We start from the raw sequence: 17084 nt of genomic DNA on the forward strand, positions 1-17084 counted from the left end.
GGAAAAGGTGGAGACATTGACGAGAGAAGTGGAAGAACTCATAGAAAAAACGCTTCCACAAACACTACTCATAGAGGATAGAGATGCCAAAGGAGTCAAATTTTTTGAACGAAAGCTAATAGGTGAAGGGATTCATAGGAACATTGAGTTGATTTGGGATCGTCTGAACAAGAGTCATGTATGCAAATTGGGTATTTATGGAATGGGTGGTGTTGGGAAGACAACTATTATGATGCACATACATAATAGACTTCTCAAGATGCAACCTTCGATGGTGTGGTTTTTATCACTTTGTGTCTCAAGATTTCAGCATTAAGAATTTGCAGAGTGATATTTGGAAGGCATTAAATTTGGTGTTATGAAGGATGAGGATGAGAAGAAACGAGCAGCAATGTTGTCGGAGCATTTAGAAAGAAAGAAGAATTGTGTATTGATTCTTGATGATGTGTGGGACCATCTTGATCTTGAAGAGGTGGGAATCCATGTTAGAGCACATGGATTTAAGTTAGTCTTAACCACTCGATCCTTTGATGTATGCTGCCAGATGCATTGTCAAGAGAAAATAAAAATCGAACCTCTATCTCAAATAGAAGCCGAGAGTCTATTTTTGGAGGAGCTTGGATCCAAAGTTCCACTTAATTCGGAAACTAAAGCAATTGTGAAGTCCATTGTTGAAGAATGTGCAGGATTGCCAATTGGAGTCATCACGATGGCAAGAAGCATGCGAGGAGTGACTGATGTGTTTGAATGGAGGGATTCCTTGGTGAAATTGAAAGAATCGAGTATGGGACAAACAGATATGGAGAAGAAGGTCTTAATGAATCTAAAATTCAGTTATGATTGCCTTGATAATCCTAATGTGCAACAATGCTTCTTATCTTGTGCACTTTATCCAGAAGATCAATTGATTGATAAGTTCGAGTTGGTAGAATTCTTTATTGACCAAGGATTGGTTGGTGGATTGAATACAAGGAGGGAACAATATGATAGAGGCCTCACCATATTGAACAAACTACGAAATGTTTGCCTATTGGAAGATCATGGGAGCAAGATGAAGATGCACGATTTGATTAGAGACATGGCATTGCACATTATGAGTGCAACTTCCATTGTAAAAGCAGGAAAGTGGTTGGGAAGTATTCCATCTGAGGAATATTGGACGGATGCTTTGGAGAAAGTTTCTTTGATAGGAAACAAAATAAATGAAATTTCATTGAACATGTCACCAAATTGTCCTAAACTATCAACTTTACTACTGAATGGAAGCTGGTTAAAGGATGTGGTCATCCCTGATTCTTTCTTCAAACAGTTATGTGGGCTAAAGGTTCTAAACTTGAGTGAATGTGAAATAACAGAACTTCCAAATTCCATCTCAGATTTGGTGAACTTGAGGGCACTATTGCTTGAAAGGTGTTCGAAATTGTGCCATATTCCTTATTTAGGGAAGCTCACATCTTTAAGAAAGTTGAACGTTGGTGGCTGTTGTAATCTTGACAAAGTGCCCGAGGGTTTGGAAATGTTGGTGAACTTGAGATACCTTGACCTACATCTTTCATCAATCGTTAAATTACCTGAAAGAGTACTGGGGGGTTTGGTAAACTTGCAGCATCTTAAAGTTAAATTTCTAGATGGACAAGACATGACAAATTTGAGGGCACTGGAGACCCTCGAATGCTTTTTTGAAGATATGAATGATTTCAACAAGTGTACGAGGGTTATTGAACAGAGTAACCCTCGTTGCTATTATTATCTCCGCACGAATCAAACAGATTATTTTGAGGAAGTAAGAATCAAAAATAAAGTATGTATGAAGAATAAAGTTATACTACTCCATTTGAGAATCTAGAGAGGAAAGTCGACATTTTGGGGTGGGATCATGCTATTGTGAGTGTGGGAGGGGAATGCACCGGTATTTTTTTTTGGATTCCCCGAGACGTGCAGAAATTGACAATTAAAATATCTAACGGTATAACAAATTTGTCTAGCATGGGTCCGTTTGAATACCTTGAGGAGCTAGAAATAGATGACTCAAAAAACTTAGGGTGCTCTATGAAGGACAAGATGAAGAAGTAATCGACATCCTTGCCTCAGCCCCTGCGCCTCTCCTCTTCCCGAGCCTTAGGGTTTTGAAAATATATAATTGTCCAAAACTGAGGTATCTGTTTGGGCATGGCTTTAAATCCATCCTTCCGCATCTACTGTCTATTACAATATGGGGATGTGAGGAAATGGTGGGGATAATAGCAGCAGTTACATCCCCACCACCACATCCGCTCCCATTTTTCCCTAGTCTGGAACAGATTAGCATTACATACTGTAACAAGATGAAGAGAGCGGTGGAATCCGAGTGGATGCCCCACTTCCCTAGTCTGAGAATAATCAGAGTATCCGGATGTAAGAAGATGGAGGAGATAATCAGAGGTCCTCCCCCATACTCGCCGGATGAACAGATTTCTCTCGAATCTCTTGAGGTAAGCTATTGCGATAACATGAGAAAGCTGCTTACGTATGAGTGGCTGCTCCATCTTCGAAATCTTCAAAGTATCAAGGTCAATGGCTGCAAAGGAATGGTGGAGTTGATAAGCGGAGCGGGACAAGGCCAAGAAGGAAGCATAACGACTTCTGTAAACAACACTCCTTCATCCTTCCAGCCTTCTTCAATTTCTCTCCCAAAGCTAGAGTGTTTGGAGCTATGCAATCTACACCAGCTGAAGAGCATATACGAAGCCCCAATAAGCTGCGATTTCATGAAAAGATTGGACGTGTACGGATGCCCAGAACTGAAGAGGATTCCTTTGCAACTGCGATTGTGTGAAATTGAGGAGCTTCCGTATATCGTGGTGGAAGATGAGGAAAAGTGGAAGATGCTGATGTGGGATCATCCCGATGCTCAGGCTATTCTTCAACCTTATCTCAGAAAAGTGCATCCTTCAAATTTTATAGGTTAATGAGTTTAATTGATATACGATTGCTTCACTTCTCAAAAGTCCTTTCAAAGATATAGCTTTTCTGTCTATATAGTCATGCAGCTCTAATAGTGGCCTTCTGTAGTACTGAACACCAAATGAAAGCATCTCCTGCGACTCCACTCTTGAAGAAAGCCCTGCTGCTCGACCATGCTTTCCTGCAAACTTGACTCAGGTTGCCATATGAATTGACTTTTTCATGTGGCCCTGCTTTGTCTATTTTGAATGCGATCGCATTTTTATTGACTACTGGAAATGAGTCGATATTTCAGGTTAGTCAAAAAGCAATGGATCTTTTGGGAAGCCAAGGGAATAGCAAAAATCTTGTCTTATAACTGAAAGGACAATTTATTATTATGGATTGATTTTCTTGGGATATTAGCCTTCTAAGAAAAGAGAGAATTTTGTGCAGCACTACCTTTAATCTGTTTTTGTTTAAAATGATTTCAAATATGATATTGCTTTAACTTGTCGATCGAAAATATTGTGAAATACGCCACTTTGCTCTTTTGGATCAGAGCAACATGACCCCAATTAAACTTGTTTCGACGTTAAACTATCGGGTATAGAATACTTGATCTGCTTAGTAGTTGTATCATATCTGGAAACGTAGGCCGGGAAGTTTTCTTTTCACCCTTTGTCATACTTTGAATTAGAAATGTAAAAAGACGAAGAAGAAAGAATTGCACAGCTATCACCCCTCTTTAAATGCCTCGAAGTTGTGGATAGATGGAGAACCCTACAGCTTCAGCTCAAGTTGCCAAAAAATCAAAGCAGTAACCACTAGCAAGTCAATGGCAAAAAGGCCAGCTTATGGGACGTGGCACTTTCAAAAGCGTTTACATTGCAAGCAACCATTAACTTAGCTCTACGAAACTTCGACATATTCCCTTTTTTCAGATATCCAGTCAACTAAACTTTGACATATTAAGTAACAGAGAAACCAGATCTTTATGTGCATGGAAGGAGTTTGAGCTGTTGCCTAGTGATCCAAATTTAGCTGAGTGCATCAGGCAGTTAAAGTAGGTAATGTTTTTGTTATGCTCTGGGATCCAATCTATCCTCTCATTTGATTTAAATATGCTGGGAGGAAACTTTCTTTCATCATTTCCAAGTAATTGATTGCTTTACTACTACAGAAAATTCAGGTACTTAGCCAGCATAGACATCCAAACATTCTGCAGTATTATGTCAGGGAAATTGTGAGTCACCTTTCCCCGGCATCTACACGTCCCAGCTCAATGGGCATTCATTATTTGACTCACCAAAATTTCAACATATTCATACATACTCAGGTTGAGGATTGGCTTTACATATATCTAGAATATGCACATCACGGTTCAATAGACAAGTATATCCAGGAGCGTCTTGGGACCCTAACAGAATCAGTTGTCCACACTTTTACCCGCTATATTGTGGCTGGATTGGCTTCCCTGCATGTTAACAACTCCATACATGGGTAATTCTAAACCATTGATCAAGCATCATGAGATGACTTGCATATTGGATTAGGACGATTGTACCTTCTTTTTTGTGCCTACAGACCTGTTAAGACTCTTTGGCTTGCGCGGGGATTTAAAGGGAGCTAATTTATTTGTGGATGCATCTGGGATAGTCAAACTTGCTTTGGGATTGCTAAACATGTGAGTTTTTCCCTCTTCACTGCAAGACTACTCAGTGCATGTAGAAATTCCTTACTGATCTGTGGTGAATTCGAATGTGAAGTCAGGGACCCAGGGTGACTGCGTACTTCTCCTTATTGGTTTGTGGCATTTCATATGTGCAAAAATCTATTATATGGATGGATGTTATTGAGTAATTTTCTTCACTTTTTTCCCCATTGTCTTGGGTAAAGTTACTATGTTGCATAAACAGGAAAAGATTTCTTGCTATAAATAGATGCCAAAACTTAATGAGAGTTCTTTCCCTTTCTACTGATTTCTAAAAAGTTCCTAAGAGTGGTAGTGAATAGAACGCAATCCATTTGGCGAAAGGTTGTGGTGTTGTTTTTGCTGCTCCTCTGCATTCCAAAAGAAGGATAGAATTTAGTCAGAGTAAGGAAGGGCCTCCTTCCTAACATGGGGTAAATAAAATGTATTGGTCCATAGAATGGAATTATGGACAGTAGCGAAGGTGTTGTTGCTCTCTTTCTGAGTTCTCGAGCATTTGCTGCTGAGGTCATGTTGTTGATTGCTTCATGGTCCTTTTTCTCAGTAATGAGCTAACATAAGTCGAAAGTGATTGATTCAATTATCAATCTGATGTATCTATGTCTATAAAGATGTTGCTATTTTATCCAGTGTTCCATGAACATACCAAGTACTCTTCGGCTTTACTAATGCCATACCATTTCTTAGCTAATCGGACAAGTAGCTTATCGCTCTTTGAAGAGAAGTCTAAACTGGATGGCTCCAGAGGTACTCTGCTTTTGTGAACGTTAATGCTGCATTCTTTTTTTGTCGTGGCGGAATGATGGAATAATATATCCTGCAGCTCATACAATCCTCGATGGCGAATAATTACAGCATGGATCTCGATCGTACTGTCGACATGTGGAGTTTGGGATGTACTATTATCAAAACGATTACTGGGAAACCTCCTCGGAGTATGAGTGGGTAAGTACGCTGCACTGCTTTTTCATTTTCTCTGTTTGTCCTTCTAGGTAATACGCTTCCAACCAAATCTGCATCGCCGTTTTCTGTTGGAAATTCAGGCTGTGTGCATTACCATTTGGTGTGTGATCTGTGTCATGAGTTTCTATTTAAGGTTGAATCATTAATGTAGGCTGAAGCTATATTTACGGTGATGCAAAGTTCTCCAGCAATACCTGAGATGTTATCTGCCGAGGGAAAGGATTTCCTATAGTGCTACTTTCGAAGACAGCCTGCGGAGAAGCCTTCTGCTGCTATGCTACTTGAGCATGCTTTCCTGCAAATTTGAAGTTGCAGATGACTGACTTATTTCAAGTGCCGTATGTTATCACAAAAGGGATGTTGTCCTGTGAAGTTCCATATTTACTAAACCAAAAGAATCACACGGTCCATAGATGTGATGAAGTACTTGTATATAGACAAAATGAGACACATGTTCCTCTTGCATGGTTTGACTGGCAGCATACCGATCTAGGCAATTTCACAGTGTTGCTTAATCTAAACCTTTTACTGTAGAGTGCATTCTAACAGAAACAATTCTTGTCTAACAGGAACTGCACCAACGTAGCAAGAAAAGGATAAACAAAAACTCAGGCAAGAACTCATTCGTTTACAAGACTCGGTCATAAAAATCGAGGAAAAGAAACTATGAATATGTGCCGGATTTTTCTCTGCTGCCGTGTCCTTTTTTTACCTACTTTTGACCCAGAATTCGACCATTTACAGCTCTCGGTTCCTTTTGTGTTTTCACACTGCTAATTTCCTTCATTCACACACGAAGGAAAGTCGTGTTGAAACTGAAAGTGGCCTCCTTTCGGCCAACCAGGAGGAGGGAACGGAAAGGACTTCACTTCGAAGAGCGGGCACGTCCAAAATTCTCATAAGAATTCCCATTTAAATTCGCCTGAAATTCATAGTCGGGTTGTGTAACAGATTGGTTCACATAATTGCACTCTTATTAGAAAGGGCAGTACAATCACAAGAATGTGAGATTACAAATGGATTTTATTATGGGTCAAATTATCGTGTTTTTCTTCATTAGTTTTTATGAAGATGCGATTGAAACCTTTGAGTTCGTAACAGTAATTTAACTTAAAACTATTGAGTTATTATAGTCTTTAAATCATTCTTGCGACATTTCTTTTTCTTTTGATCTAAAGATCCAAACTACATATGAAACGAGTCCCGTGATTGGGAAAACACAAATTTAGCATATTATGCTTGCTCCTAAATATTTTTATGTGGATGCCACATAACAAGTACCTATATAAGTTCATGCAAATAGGATCTAGCGAATTAACAATCCAAAATTTGAGAGAAAATATGAAGTGATTTTGTGCATTTTTGAAACTCTGTTAGTGTACATTCTTGTAGTTTTTCCTTGTCCAAATATACTGATTTTCAAGGGTTAATACCCTAAAAAACCCCAATCGTAATTTATGACAAATTTTAAACTATTTTTTTGACCACCAAAACCCCAAACCGGTATACATTTGACAAATTTACCAAAACTAGTATACTTGTGACAAATTTACCCTATGCCTGGTTTTCGTGAAATTTTATTCTAAAATTATTAAGTTAAATGACACATGACAGCTTAACCGGTATACCAATTTAGGATTTTATGCTCCGTTTATCAGGTTTACAATTTTTATGATTTTTGTGGTATTAATCCAATTTAGCATAGGGTATATTTAACAAAAATTACCAATTTAGGTTTTTACAGTCGAATAAATTAGTTTGGGGTAAATTTGTCATAAATGTACCCGGTTTAGGTTTTTATAGTCATCGGGGTAAATTTATCACAAGTTTACCAATTTGGGGTTTTTATGGTCAAAAAAATAGTTTTTGGTATAATTGTCACAAGTGTACCAGTTTGGGGTTTTTTAGGGTATTAACCCGATTTTCAACTTTCACTAAGATGTTGCAAATTCAATTAGAAGCATATGATTAATAGTACTAATTAGCCAAGTCACAAAACCAATCATAAGAGATTCATTGCGGTTGTCACCAAGTCTTGAATTGGTGGGATGGTTATTCCCATGGCAAGAGCGGCTAACATCGCAAACTTCATCCTCTAGGGATTAAGTTAAAATATTACCTTTGGCACTTAAGGTGTTCTTATACTCCATAATAAATATGTTACTTATTTTATCAATTAATCTACCCTCAATAATATGCTAATATTGGTTTAGATAATTTGTCGATTTGGCTATAACTTGGAATAAGAGACAATAACAATATAAATCTAATATTGAAAAAAATTTGTATGATTTTTTTTTTTCACTTATTAGTTATTCTTTTAGCAATTACCGAATAACATCATTCAAACTGCATAATGCCAAATCTATTTTTTTTTCCAATTACATTATGCCATAAATGTGCGAATCAACATACATGATTTCACCTCAAACAAATGGACTTTTTTTATGAATAAATTAAATAAAAAAGATAGAAAAATAACTCATATTAGGGCCATTTACCAGGTAATGCAAATTAAAACCAAGTCTTATTTATGTGTAATAAAAATTTCCAATACCATATCACATCATTTACACAAAAATGCATAGAATATACATTCGGAGAAGAAGGAAGATAAGAGAAACTTAAACAAAAGAGCATTTCTATCTGTCGTAAGATAGAAATTAAACATCAAATTTAGATAATTTTACTTTAAATACTTATGTAGCAAGGACATTCATAAAAATTAGAACATAATGTAAGCCTAAACAATAATATAACAAATTAATTTATATAAAGTGTCAATATAACATTATGCAAAAAAGTTATAGATGTAATATGGGTTCATATCAATAAATGAAATTGGAAGTAAATTTCTGAATCTGTGCAACCCATGGGTCTTTGTTTACTACACATTCTACAAAAATATGCAGCCATAAGTTACAATTTGATGGAATCACCTACCAATTCTACTCACATCATAGGAAATGTTTTCTAGCAGCTGGATGGCTTGGAATATTTTGGGGCCAGAGATGGACACATTTCATTCATATGAGGGTACAGGTCCACTGTATTGTATCCTGGCAGCTCCATTCGATACCAACCTCGTATTTGACAGAACAGAAGCTCGACGTTGTCCCCATCATCGCACCACTTAGGCAAGCGGCTTGAACGATTCTCGAAGAACCTTAGTGAGTAAGCATCTTTTATCTGCATAAAAGACAATGCTATTCACAAAATGCCAGATGGGATGCCTCATGACAAAATGTCACGCTTGGAAAGGCAAACTAGATTATAGTTTTCTCAATCTTTGAAGAAAGTGACATCCATCTCTAGATAGTAAATTCAAGCAATTAGGGTAAAAAAGATAACCCAACTAGGGTCAATCAGATTGCACTTACAGTGAACTCTGTAACATGAATGGAGCTAGAAATTGGATCAAAGAGTCCTGCTGCTTTGTACATTTCAAGAACAAAAGCTACACAAGAGGCGGACTTCCTGTCACTGTATACCCAATGGTCTTGCTCTGGAGTGTCAGCAGTTTAGCAAAAGATGACCCCCTCATTTCAGTTTCGTGTATTAGATTAAGAAGATCCAAGCCCTGTATGCAACACAATCGTAAGGTAGCCATAAAGTAAAGTAAGTGTAATTACAACCATATAACATTTGTTAACAGAATGTCATTCAAGAGACATTAGATTTCAGTTGCACCTCAGTGTGCAAAACAAGATGCATAATGTCACACAGACAATTGCAAATTGAATGGGACGGTACCTTTGTTCCTAGTCACTTGTTGAGTGCTTCATTCCATATGTTCGCAGCATAGGCTGGTTGCACTTGGTTCCATAGTCATAACAGAAGCAACCTACAATAATACAATGCTTTCTATAAAATGAGTGAACTGCACTCCCATCACGCGAATAAAGCACCCCACATGGTGAGCATACTACATGCATCGTCAGTCAGGCTGATAGCAACTCTTAAGAAAAAATGAACAAAGTCTACTATTTTGCTGTCTTAGTATCATATAGGAGGCCATAAAAAATGAATAATTGTCAAACTAAGCCAGGTTCTTTTCCATAACGTTAGCACTCAATAGAGTCACATGCGAACCTGCTATTTGGCAAAATCACTGTTCATTTTTTAGCCTTTTGTTTTGTTCAGTTGAATTCATTCGAAATCATGGCATGATTGTCTAATTTCAACTAGAACGTGTTGTTAGGATCTAACACACGGCTTAATAATATTTCAAGGTCTATCAAAGTAAGAGTAAATTGCTGTTTAGCAGTCATGTTGAGAAGCAGAAACTATTTCGTATCCAGCATCTAAGAATCTCAAGGCATCTACAGATATACCTTGGAAGTAACACAAGGCCTTAGTGCTAGAAAATCGTCTAAGGCAACTGAATGCACCCACAAAATATATATAAACATATATGCACGTGTACAATCTCTGTACCACATGAGCATCTAATGGCGGCGGATAATTTGCGCATGTTGTGATAACCATATGGTTTCCCATTCATAATCTGTGCAAACTCCCATGCAGCAGCTCATTAAATTTGGCTCACATATCAGGATGTAGTGGAAGCAACGCAATGTGGGGATTTGAGTAATCTTTGTTAAGCTCGAACTCCCACCATTTTCCCATGGTAACACAGCAATGACATCTTCTCCTGCAATGATAAGAACAAAACAAAAACTTGCATAATCTCTATTACTATGTTAGATTTCTGTAGCACCTGACCCCTTTAGCAACACAAAGGAACAAAGCATGTAGCAAAAACCCAAATGTGACCTTAAATTTATTAATCAAGGTCTGCCTCAAGTAAAGGACGTCATTTCATCAAATTCTAACCATAATCATCATCAGTAAGTTATCATCTCATGTGTAAGGATGGTCCTAAAGTTCAGCAGAAAAAGTTCAGACACTGCATTCCCTATGTTACAAATATGATGATGCTACAATAGAGCTTCTAGTAGGAGCCTAAATAGGATCAACTGCAGTTCAACATGAACCTGAAGCAGCATGTCATCGTTTACTTACTCATCCTCTCTTACAATCAAAAGTTTCTATGGGAGCACAAAAAGGAAAGACCTATCTTATTAGAGAACATAAGATGAGCAAGGAGATTTAAGGACATAGGGCGTGACTAAAGCACGCTTAATATGCAAAATGGAACGATCTCAATGGGAACCATATTTGTGAGAGAAGAAGTCCATGATTCGACAAAAGTCACATTTATAAAGTAATCACACAGAAATACAATGCCCCAAAACCTAAGGGTTCATGAAATGTTAGAGAAACACAGCAGAAACCCTACTTGTCCTTTTCAATATGTATAAGACCACACTTTGATAATCAGAGGACATTAAAGCAGTATTGTATGAGTGTCTTTAATAATGAATGACAGATAAGCATAGGGAATTTTTTTTTTTTGGTCGATAAGCACAGGGAATTAAAGAGATGGAGAAATAATGGCTCAAACAATTCTGGGGGTGTTTGAAACATTTGAACGTTTGTCTGTTGGATATCCCCATATAGGAACAATGTGGACAGTTATTGTGGAAGACTGGCATACTTACAGCCATGTTAATACTGTGTCTATGCAATTGGTTTAAAACTTTACTTCACAATTACAATTGCAGAGACAGCAGCAGGCAAAAGGATTGGATGAAATGTCGAACATCAAAAGCAATCCGTCAATGTATGGAAAAAAAGAACGAGGAATAGAAAAAATGCTTAAAACAATCGCAAGGTAATCCTTTTCCTCAAAAGGCTTTTTCTCCACTAGTCTATATAAAAATTAGGCCTTCAAACTGAAAAAGAAATACACTTACATGCATGACCACACCTATATCTGTTTCCGAATTACCTGTTCATTATCATGTCCGGATTCACCAACCCAAAGCTTTCCTTCAGCATCCCTTAAGCACACAGCTGTGTGACCAGCGTATGCGCCACTGACCCATTTCTCTAGAGTCCCAAAACCACCCCACCTTCCACGAATTTTTGAAATTGCAATGAAGTCTCCAGAGTGGATATCATCAATGCTGATGTTTGTAACCCAGGGCTGGGGACGTTGCTCAAATGAAGCTCCCATATGCTTCTTGAGAAAACCAATGTTAGATTTCTCCCCTCACCCGGTATTTGAAAACAACAAAACACATCCCACAGTGCTTGAAGGGTCCCTAGCATCCCAGCTTGCATCAGAAAGATTGACACTCCTCTACTTTTCACCTGCAATTAAAATAATGGAAAATCAAAGTTTGACAACTCGCCAATATGTACAAGCAAGAGCAGAAGAGAAAAAAGATAATTGCAGCTTACATATTCAAACTCAGCTTTTCCTTCCCACTCTTTGAACTCAAATGTGTGCTCACGGGATAAAAGATACTAGTCCCATGTCACGCAGTATGGGGTTGCAAAGACATAAATATCCATACATGTCCAGCTATGGGCTTTGCTGACCTGGATGAGCAATCCAAACTCATATTCAGCAGAACTAGATGCAAAAACAAGGACTATGAAGCATCAACACGAGGTAGTACCAACCCAAACTGGAATAGCCTCCATAAGATAATTTGATTTTACATCAAACGAAACAATTGTACTTGTATGAGCAACCAAATCACTAAATCCTTCTTCAACCACTTAAAACCTAGACACAAAAGACTCAAGTGACCAACCATGTACCAATTCGTGGAGCTTAATCAAAGTACAAACAAGCAGATGAAAGGAGAAGGAAAGAAAAAAACTTAGCTAGTGACGAAATCCACTAGAAACATATTGAAGTAAGAACTGAAAAATTCCATCACTCAGATTCCAACATAAATAAGCAGAATGAGAAAAGAGGAACAGTTGGGATCAAGTGCATGGCCCAAACATCGAAGGATATTCTCTAACGTCCTTTAAATAAGTGATTTTCTTTCACAACTCTATAGATAAGTATGACCGCACACTTCAGTTGGTAAGAAAAATACCGTAAGTAGATCGAAACTCTATCCAGTTCAGAGCTTTGAATCCATTAGAAAAAATCGACCTCAAATTAACTAAAACAGAAAGCTCAAACTAAGTTAATCGGAAACTGGGAAAAGCTGCCAAACGATGGCCATTAGACCCCATCAAACAAACTCCTACAACCTCACATCTCCTAGAATTATCACACAATCGAACTGCAGTGAATTGAATTAAGCACTAACATTCGACCAGAGAACCTTAAAAGCTCGTGAACAGTGACTGTCTCTGCACATTACCAAGCCGCCACAAGCTCAAACATCCCAAAATCTTCCAGAATCGTACTCAAACACAAGTATTTCCATTCCATTCCGTTCCCCACTATTCACCAAACAAAAAACAAGACTTGGAATCATCACTCCAGTCCATTCCTTTCCCCATCATTTCCCGATTTCATTCCATTCCACCGTCCCAAACCCGACGTAATAGTCAACCAGAAAACCTCATCTTCCAGAATGGCACTCAAAACCAAACGGAGACCAAGCAAAAGCGACGCGATAAAACTAAAGAACGGACCTTGATGTGAGGCGTGCCTCCGCCGAACTTGTTCCTGGTGTTGTTGTGGAACTCCAACCAAGCGGTCGGAGGAAAAAACGACGCCGACGAAGGCGGGCAACAGGTCCAGGGGACGGCGAAGGGCGTTGAGGATGGGCCAGGACAGCTGCTTCGGCAATAGAGGGAGTATGTTCTCCATGGTGGAACGGTGGTTTCGCGGCTCGAGAGCGCGGGTTGAGCAGAGAGGAGAACGTGAAGAGGAAGAGAAGCAGCAGAAATTGGCTGACGAGAAGCCATTGAAATTGCGAGAGAGAGAGAGAGAGAGAGAGAGAGAGAGTCACCTCTCCATCAACGGTCCACTTCTTTAAGTGTCTCACACTGTAAAAGGTGTAGGGGCAAGAGGAGCCACTCGTTTTGATTATATCCTTGGACGCTTGGTAATTTAGGGTGCTTAACCAGTTAAATGAAACATTAAAGCATAATCGGGGCTGAAAATATTCTGTATTCTTATATTATGTATTAATGTTGGCAAAAATCTTAAATTATATTCATCGTGACATTAATGTCTTGAATTAGTATTGATTTCGTGGCGAACAAAAATTAAGATTTTTAGAAACAAGCGAGAGGTATTTCCACTTTAAATATAAGTTTAAGTGTAGAAATGAGCGATTAGAAGTCTCCACAAAAGATCTAACCCTATGGGAAGATATATTGCCTTCCCACCCTCTTATAGCTTACCGTTAAACTGCGGCCATTGATAGCGTCAAATCGGTTTATATTGTCTACCCCCACCCTCTTATATTGCCGCAGCAACTTTAGCTACACCACCTTTTCAGGACTTGGTTAACATCAAGAGTATTCTATAAATGGTGTATATTTTCATTTTGTATGAAGCTATATGCATGTTGTTAGTACAAATTTTACGTTTAGCACGATTTCACGGTAATCATGCAATCTCCCTTGTTGTTATATTGTGTCTTGAGTTTGAGTGATGTCAAAATGGGTCATTGACCCATTTATGGACTCATTTAAACATAAATGGGTTGTTAATGGGTCAAGCCTATTTCCTAAAGTACCCATAATGAATTTTAATGGGGTAAGACTAAGATATATGAATCTTAAATGGGTCAAAGAATTGACCCATTTATCAATCCATTAAAAATGAACTCATTTATTTTCAGCCAAAATCTCATAATCTCTTTCTTATCTCTTTTTTCTGTTTTCTTTCTTCTTCATTTTTTCTTTCTTCTTCCTCCGGTCGCTAGCACGGCAATGGCCGGCGACCGGCTAGGCGAGCCTTGGGCTTGCTAGATCTAGCAAGGTGGAGTCCTCGCCAACGTTTGGCGAGACTCGAGCCTCACCAGATCCGATGAGGGGCGAGCTTGAGGCTCGCCGGTGTCCGGCGAGGAGCGAGCTCAAGCTTGCCCGACGACGGGGCCGAGCCTTGAGCTCGCCAAATCTGGCGAGGCGGAGGCCTTGCCGACGTCAGGCGAGGCTCAAGCCTCGCCAATTTGGCAAGACTCGAGCTCACCAGCATCGGGCGAGCACGAGTCTGAAGAATCTATTGCTCAAAGTCACGCACAAAATGCAGTTGTTCTTTTATTAATTAATGCGCACGCAAGTCTTGGACTTTTTTCTCTACTTCATTAATGCAATGCATGCACGAATCTCCTCCTGTGTCCCTTTATCATTTTTCTTTTTTTGGTTCGAATCACCTTTTGTCATTGAAGGAGCTGAACGTCCATTTTTCGCCTTCACTCCAGAGCGCCCTCTTTCGGACTCCCCTGGACCAGCGAAATGGGAAAATTCGGCGCCAAAGTCAACGTTGGAAACGCCGACGACGGCGACGTTCTTGAGGCCTAGCCTCAAGATTCGAGTGGAATTGAGAGGGTGCTTCCATTCCAGACAGCGGTGGAGAGCCGTGACGCTCACGGAGTGATCGAGACCCAGAGATTGGATCCAAGCGCAGAGGCACGCGAGTCTTTTTCGCCATTTTCATGGAATAGGGGTGGACGTTGGTGATCTGGTTGGGGAAAGGATGGAGCGAGAGGAGGATGGTCAGGGACGCGTATAGAAACGGACTCGACTTAGGGTTCAGGAACGGGTTTACAAATCGGATTTAGGTTGCGAAATGGACCTACATCTTTCTAGGATGGAGAATTTTTTTCAGAAATTGTCAGACGATTTCAGGAATTTGAAAGAAATGAGGAGGGGCTAGAGCACAGGGGGAATTTTAATTTATTTTGGCCAAACGTTCGAGCAATAGTTTCGAATCACTAAGGAGTATATATAAATTTCAGCATGGTGACCTCTTTGGTTCAGATCGAAAAAGTAGTGTGCAGTGGCCAATGGATAATGACCTCGCCGCCCTCTAGCGATATGCAAGGACCTGGCAGTGCAATATTGTGGGCTTAGTAGGGCTTATTTGCCAGATATGCATCGATTTCTGCCAAATATATGGCAACAACTGAGTGGCGAAGGTTGTTCTCATGGGGACCACTAGGGCCATGGTCGCCGTCCCCTGGGATGATTAATTTAAACAATTTGTTGAATTGCTTAATTCGACAATTTCGTATTCGACAATGTTGACTCCGTAACTCGCTTTCTCTGATGATAAATGACCAATATCATGCGTTTAGACCACAGTAAGCATCGGCTAAGAGTCAGCGGCAACAGGTCAACGATTGAGGCCCTTGAAAGACTTCTGTCCTTCCAAAGTCTATTTTGACTTAGGCAATTCCATTTGTTTCTTCACATACATGTTCAAATTTTTGGGTCAGACTTTCTCATGTGCTGATGACTTAATTACTGCATGGTTATATTATTAAACTGAAGAATTTGATAGATTATGATTGATCTTATTAAGCCAACCACATTTGATATTTTCATGTTATTTGGCATATAAAATGTCAATATAAATAGTGTAATTCTAGGGGCCGAAATTGTAATTGGCTCAAAGGCGAACATGTCTTCATGAGTAACACCGTCAAACTCCTTTTGAGATTCTTGGAATGTCTCCTACTTAGATAACTTGATCAGTTTCCTCTTGTTTCCAATAGTATAATTTCCCTTTATTAATTTCCTCTATTTAGATCTAGTGTATTTCTCTACTAGTGCTTTAGCTTCGGGTGAAATAAGGGGATTAAATTTATCCAGTCGATTAACTATCAACATCAATTAAGATTTAATTTCTTTCTATCTCTTTTCATAAATATTTATACACGAAATTTTATTGTGTATTTTTATCAATAAATTATTTTCATTATTTAATAATTCATATATTTTACCCAAAAAAAATGATTTAAATTAATTTTTTTAAATACCAATTGTTCCACACACATAATGTGTAGCGGGTGATAAATAAAAAGCAATAGACCCTTATTGGAGAAAAGGGGCCAGAGTATAGCACGATTTCATTCTCTAGAATAAATAATTTTCTTAAGAAGGTATTTCACAATTTCCAAATTGTCTTTGAATTAATCAAGTCTTTCTTAAATATCAATCTACAGATTGGCTTTCTCATTGTTGAATGGGTTTAGTACCCATGGATGTTATTATTTGCATGGAAGTAATGCTATAAAGCCCTTAGAAGACAAAAAAGGATTTTCACTCTATATGATGTTGTGCGTTCTCATCGTCCTAAGAGCATATGTTAGCTTGTCATACTATCTAATGGCCTAATGCAAAAGTGACAATATAGCCATATGCAGTATGGCCATTAAAAATGCAAAATAAACATGATTTCTTTTTATTATTATTTTTTCTACAAATAAAGTGATTCATCTATCCAAATGCATATTCGAAATATATGACATGAATGATATAATAAGTAACAGAAAAAGAAATTCCTCGAAATTTTGCAAAGTCGGAGGTGCTGCTCAAATCGAGCAGTGCGGGTGGTCCCAGCAAAGAGACGTTAATGTACACGAAACAAAAGGTAGGAAAAGTAATAAGAGCAACGTGCAGAAACGACGACGGCTTGGCGTGGAACGAG

The 17084-nt window shown here is 38.6% G+C and overlaps 2 protein-coding genes, 1 long non-coding RNA gene and 1 pseudogene across 3 annotated transcripts; 3 read left to right on the forward strand and 1 right to left on the reverse strand.

Annotated features, from left to right (window-relative positions):
• The first annotated feature begins 298 nt into the window (after positions 1-298).
• LOC120294306 (probable disease resistance protein At4g27220) lies at positions 299-1846 on the forward strand. Its single transcript, XM_039314319.1, has one exon. The coding sequence runs from the start codon at positions 359-361 to the stop codon at positions 1844-1846; it is 1488 nt and encodes a 495-aa protein (XP_039170253.1). The 5' UTR covers positions 299-358.
• Positions 1847-2173: 327 nt separating this feature from the next.
• Positions 2174-3141, forward strand: LOC120294809 (disease resistance protein SUMM2-like). Its single transcript, XM_039315428.1, has one exon. The coding sequence runs from the start codon at positions 2229-2231 to the stop codon at positions 2946-2948; it is 720 nt and encodes a 239-aa protein (XP_039171362.1). The 5' UTR covers positions 2174-2228; the 3' UTR covers positions 2949-3141.
• Positions 3142-4795: 1654 nt separating this feature from the next.
• On the forward strand, positions 4796-6088 carry LOC104448306. The gene is made up of 3 exons (XR_005552138.1): positions 4796-5383; positions 5460-5581; positions 5751-6088. It is a non-coding gene; the product is annotated as an uncharacterized LOC104448306 (long non-coding RNA).
• Positions 6089-8451: 2363 nt separating this feature from the next.
• On the reverse strand, positions 8452-13463 carry LOC104429216 (annotated as a pseudogene).
• Between the last annotated feature and the right edge of the window lie 3621 nt (positions 13464-17084).

The sequence above is a fragment of the Eucalyptus grandis genome, chromosome 6, assembly GCF_016545825.1.
Source record: "Eucalyptus grandis isolate ANBG69807.140 chromosome 6, ASM1654582v1, whole genome shotgun sequence".
Classification (NCBI taxonomy): Eukaryota; Viridiplantae; Streptophyta; class Magnoliopsida; order Myrtales; family Myrtaceae; genus Eucalyptus; species Eucalyptus grandis.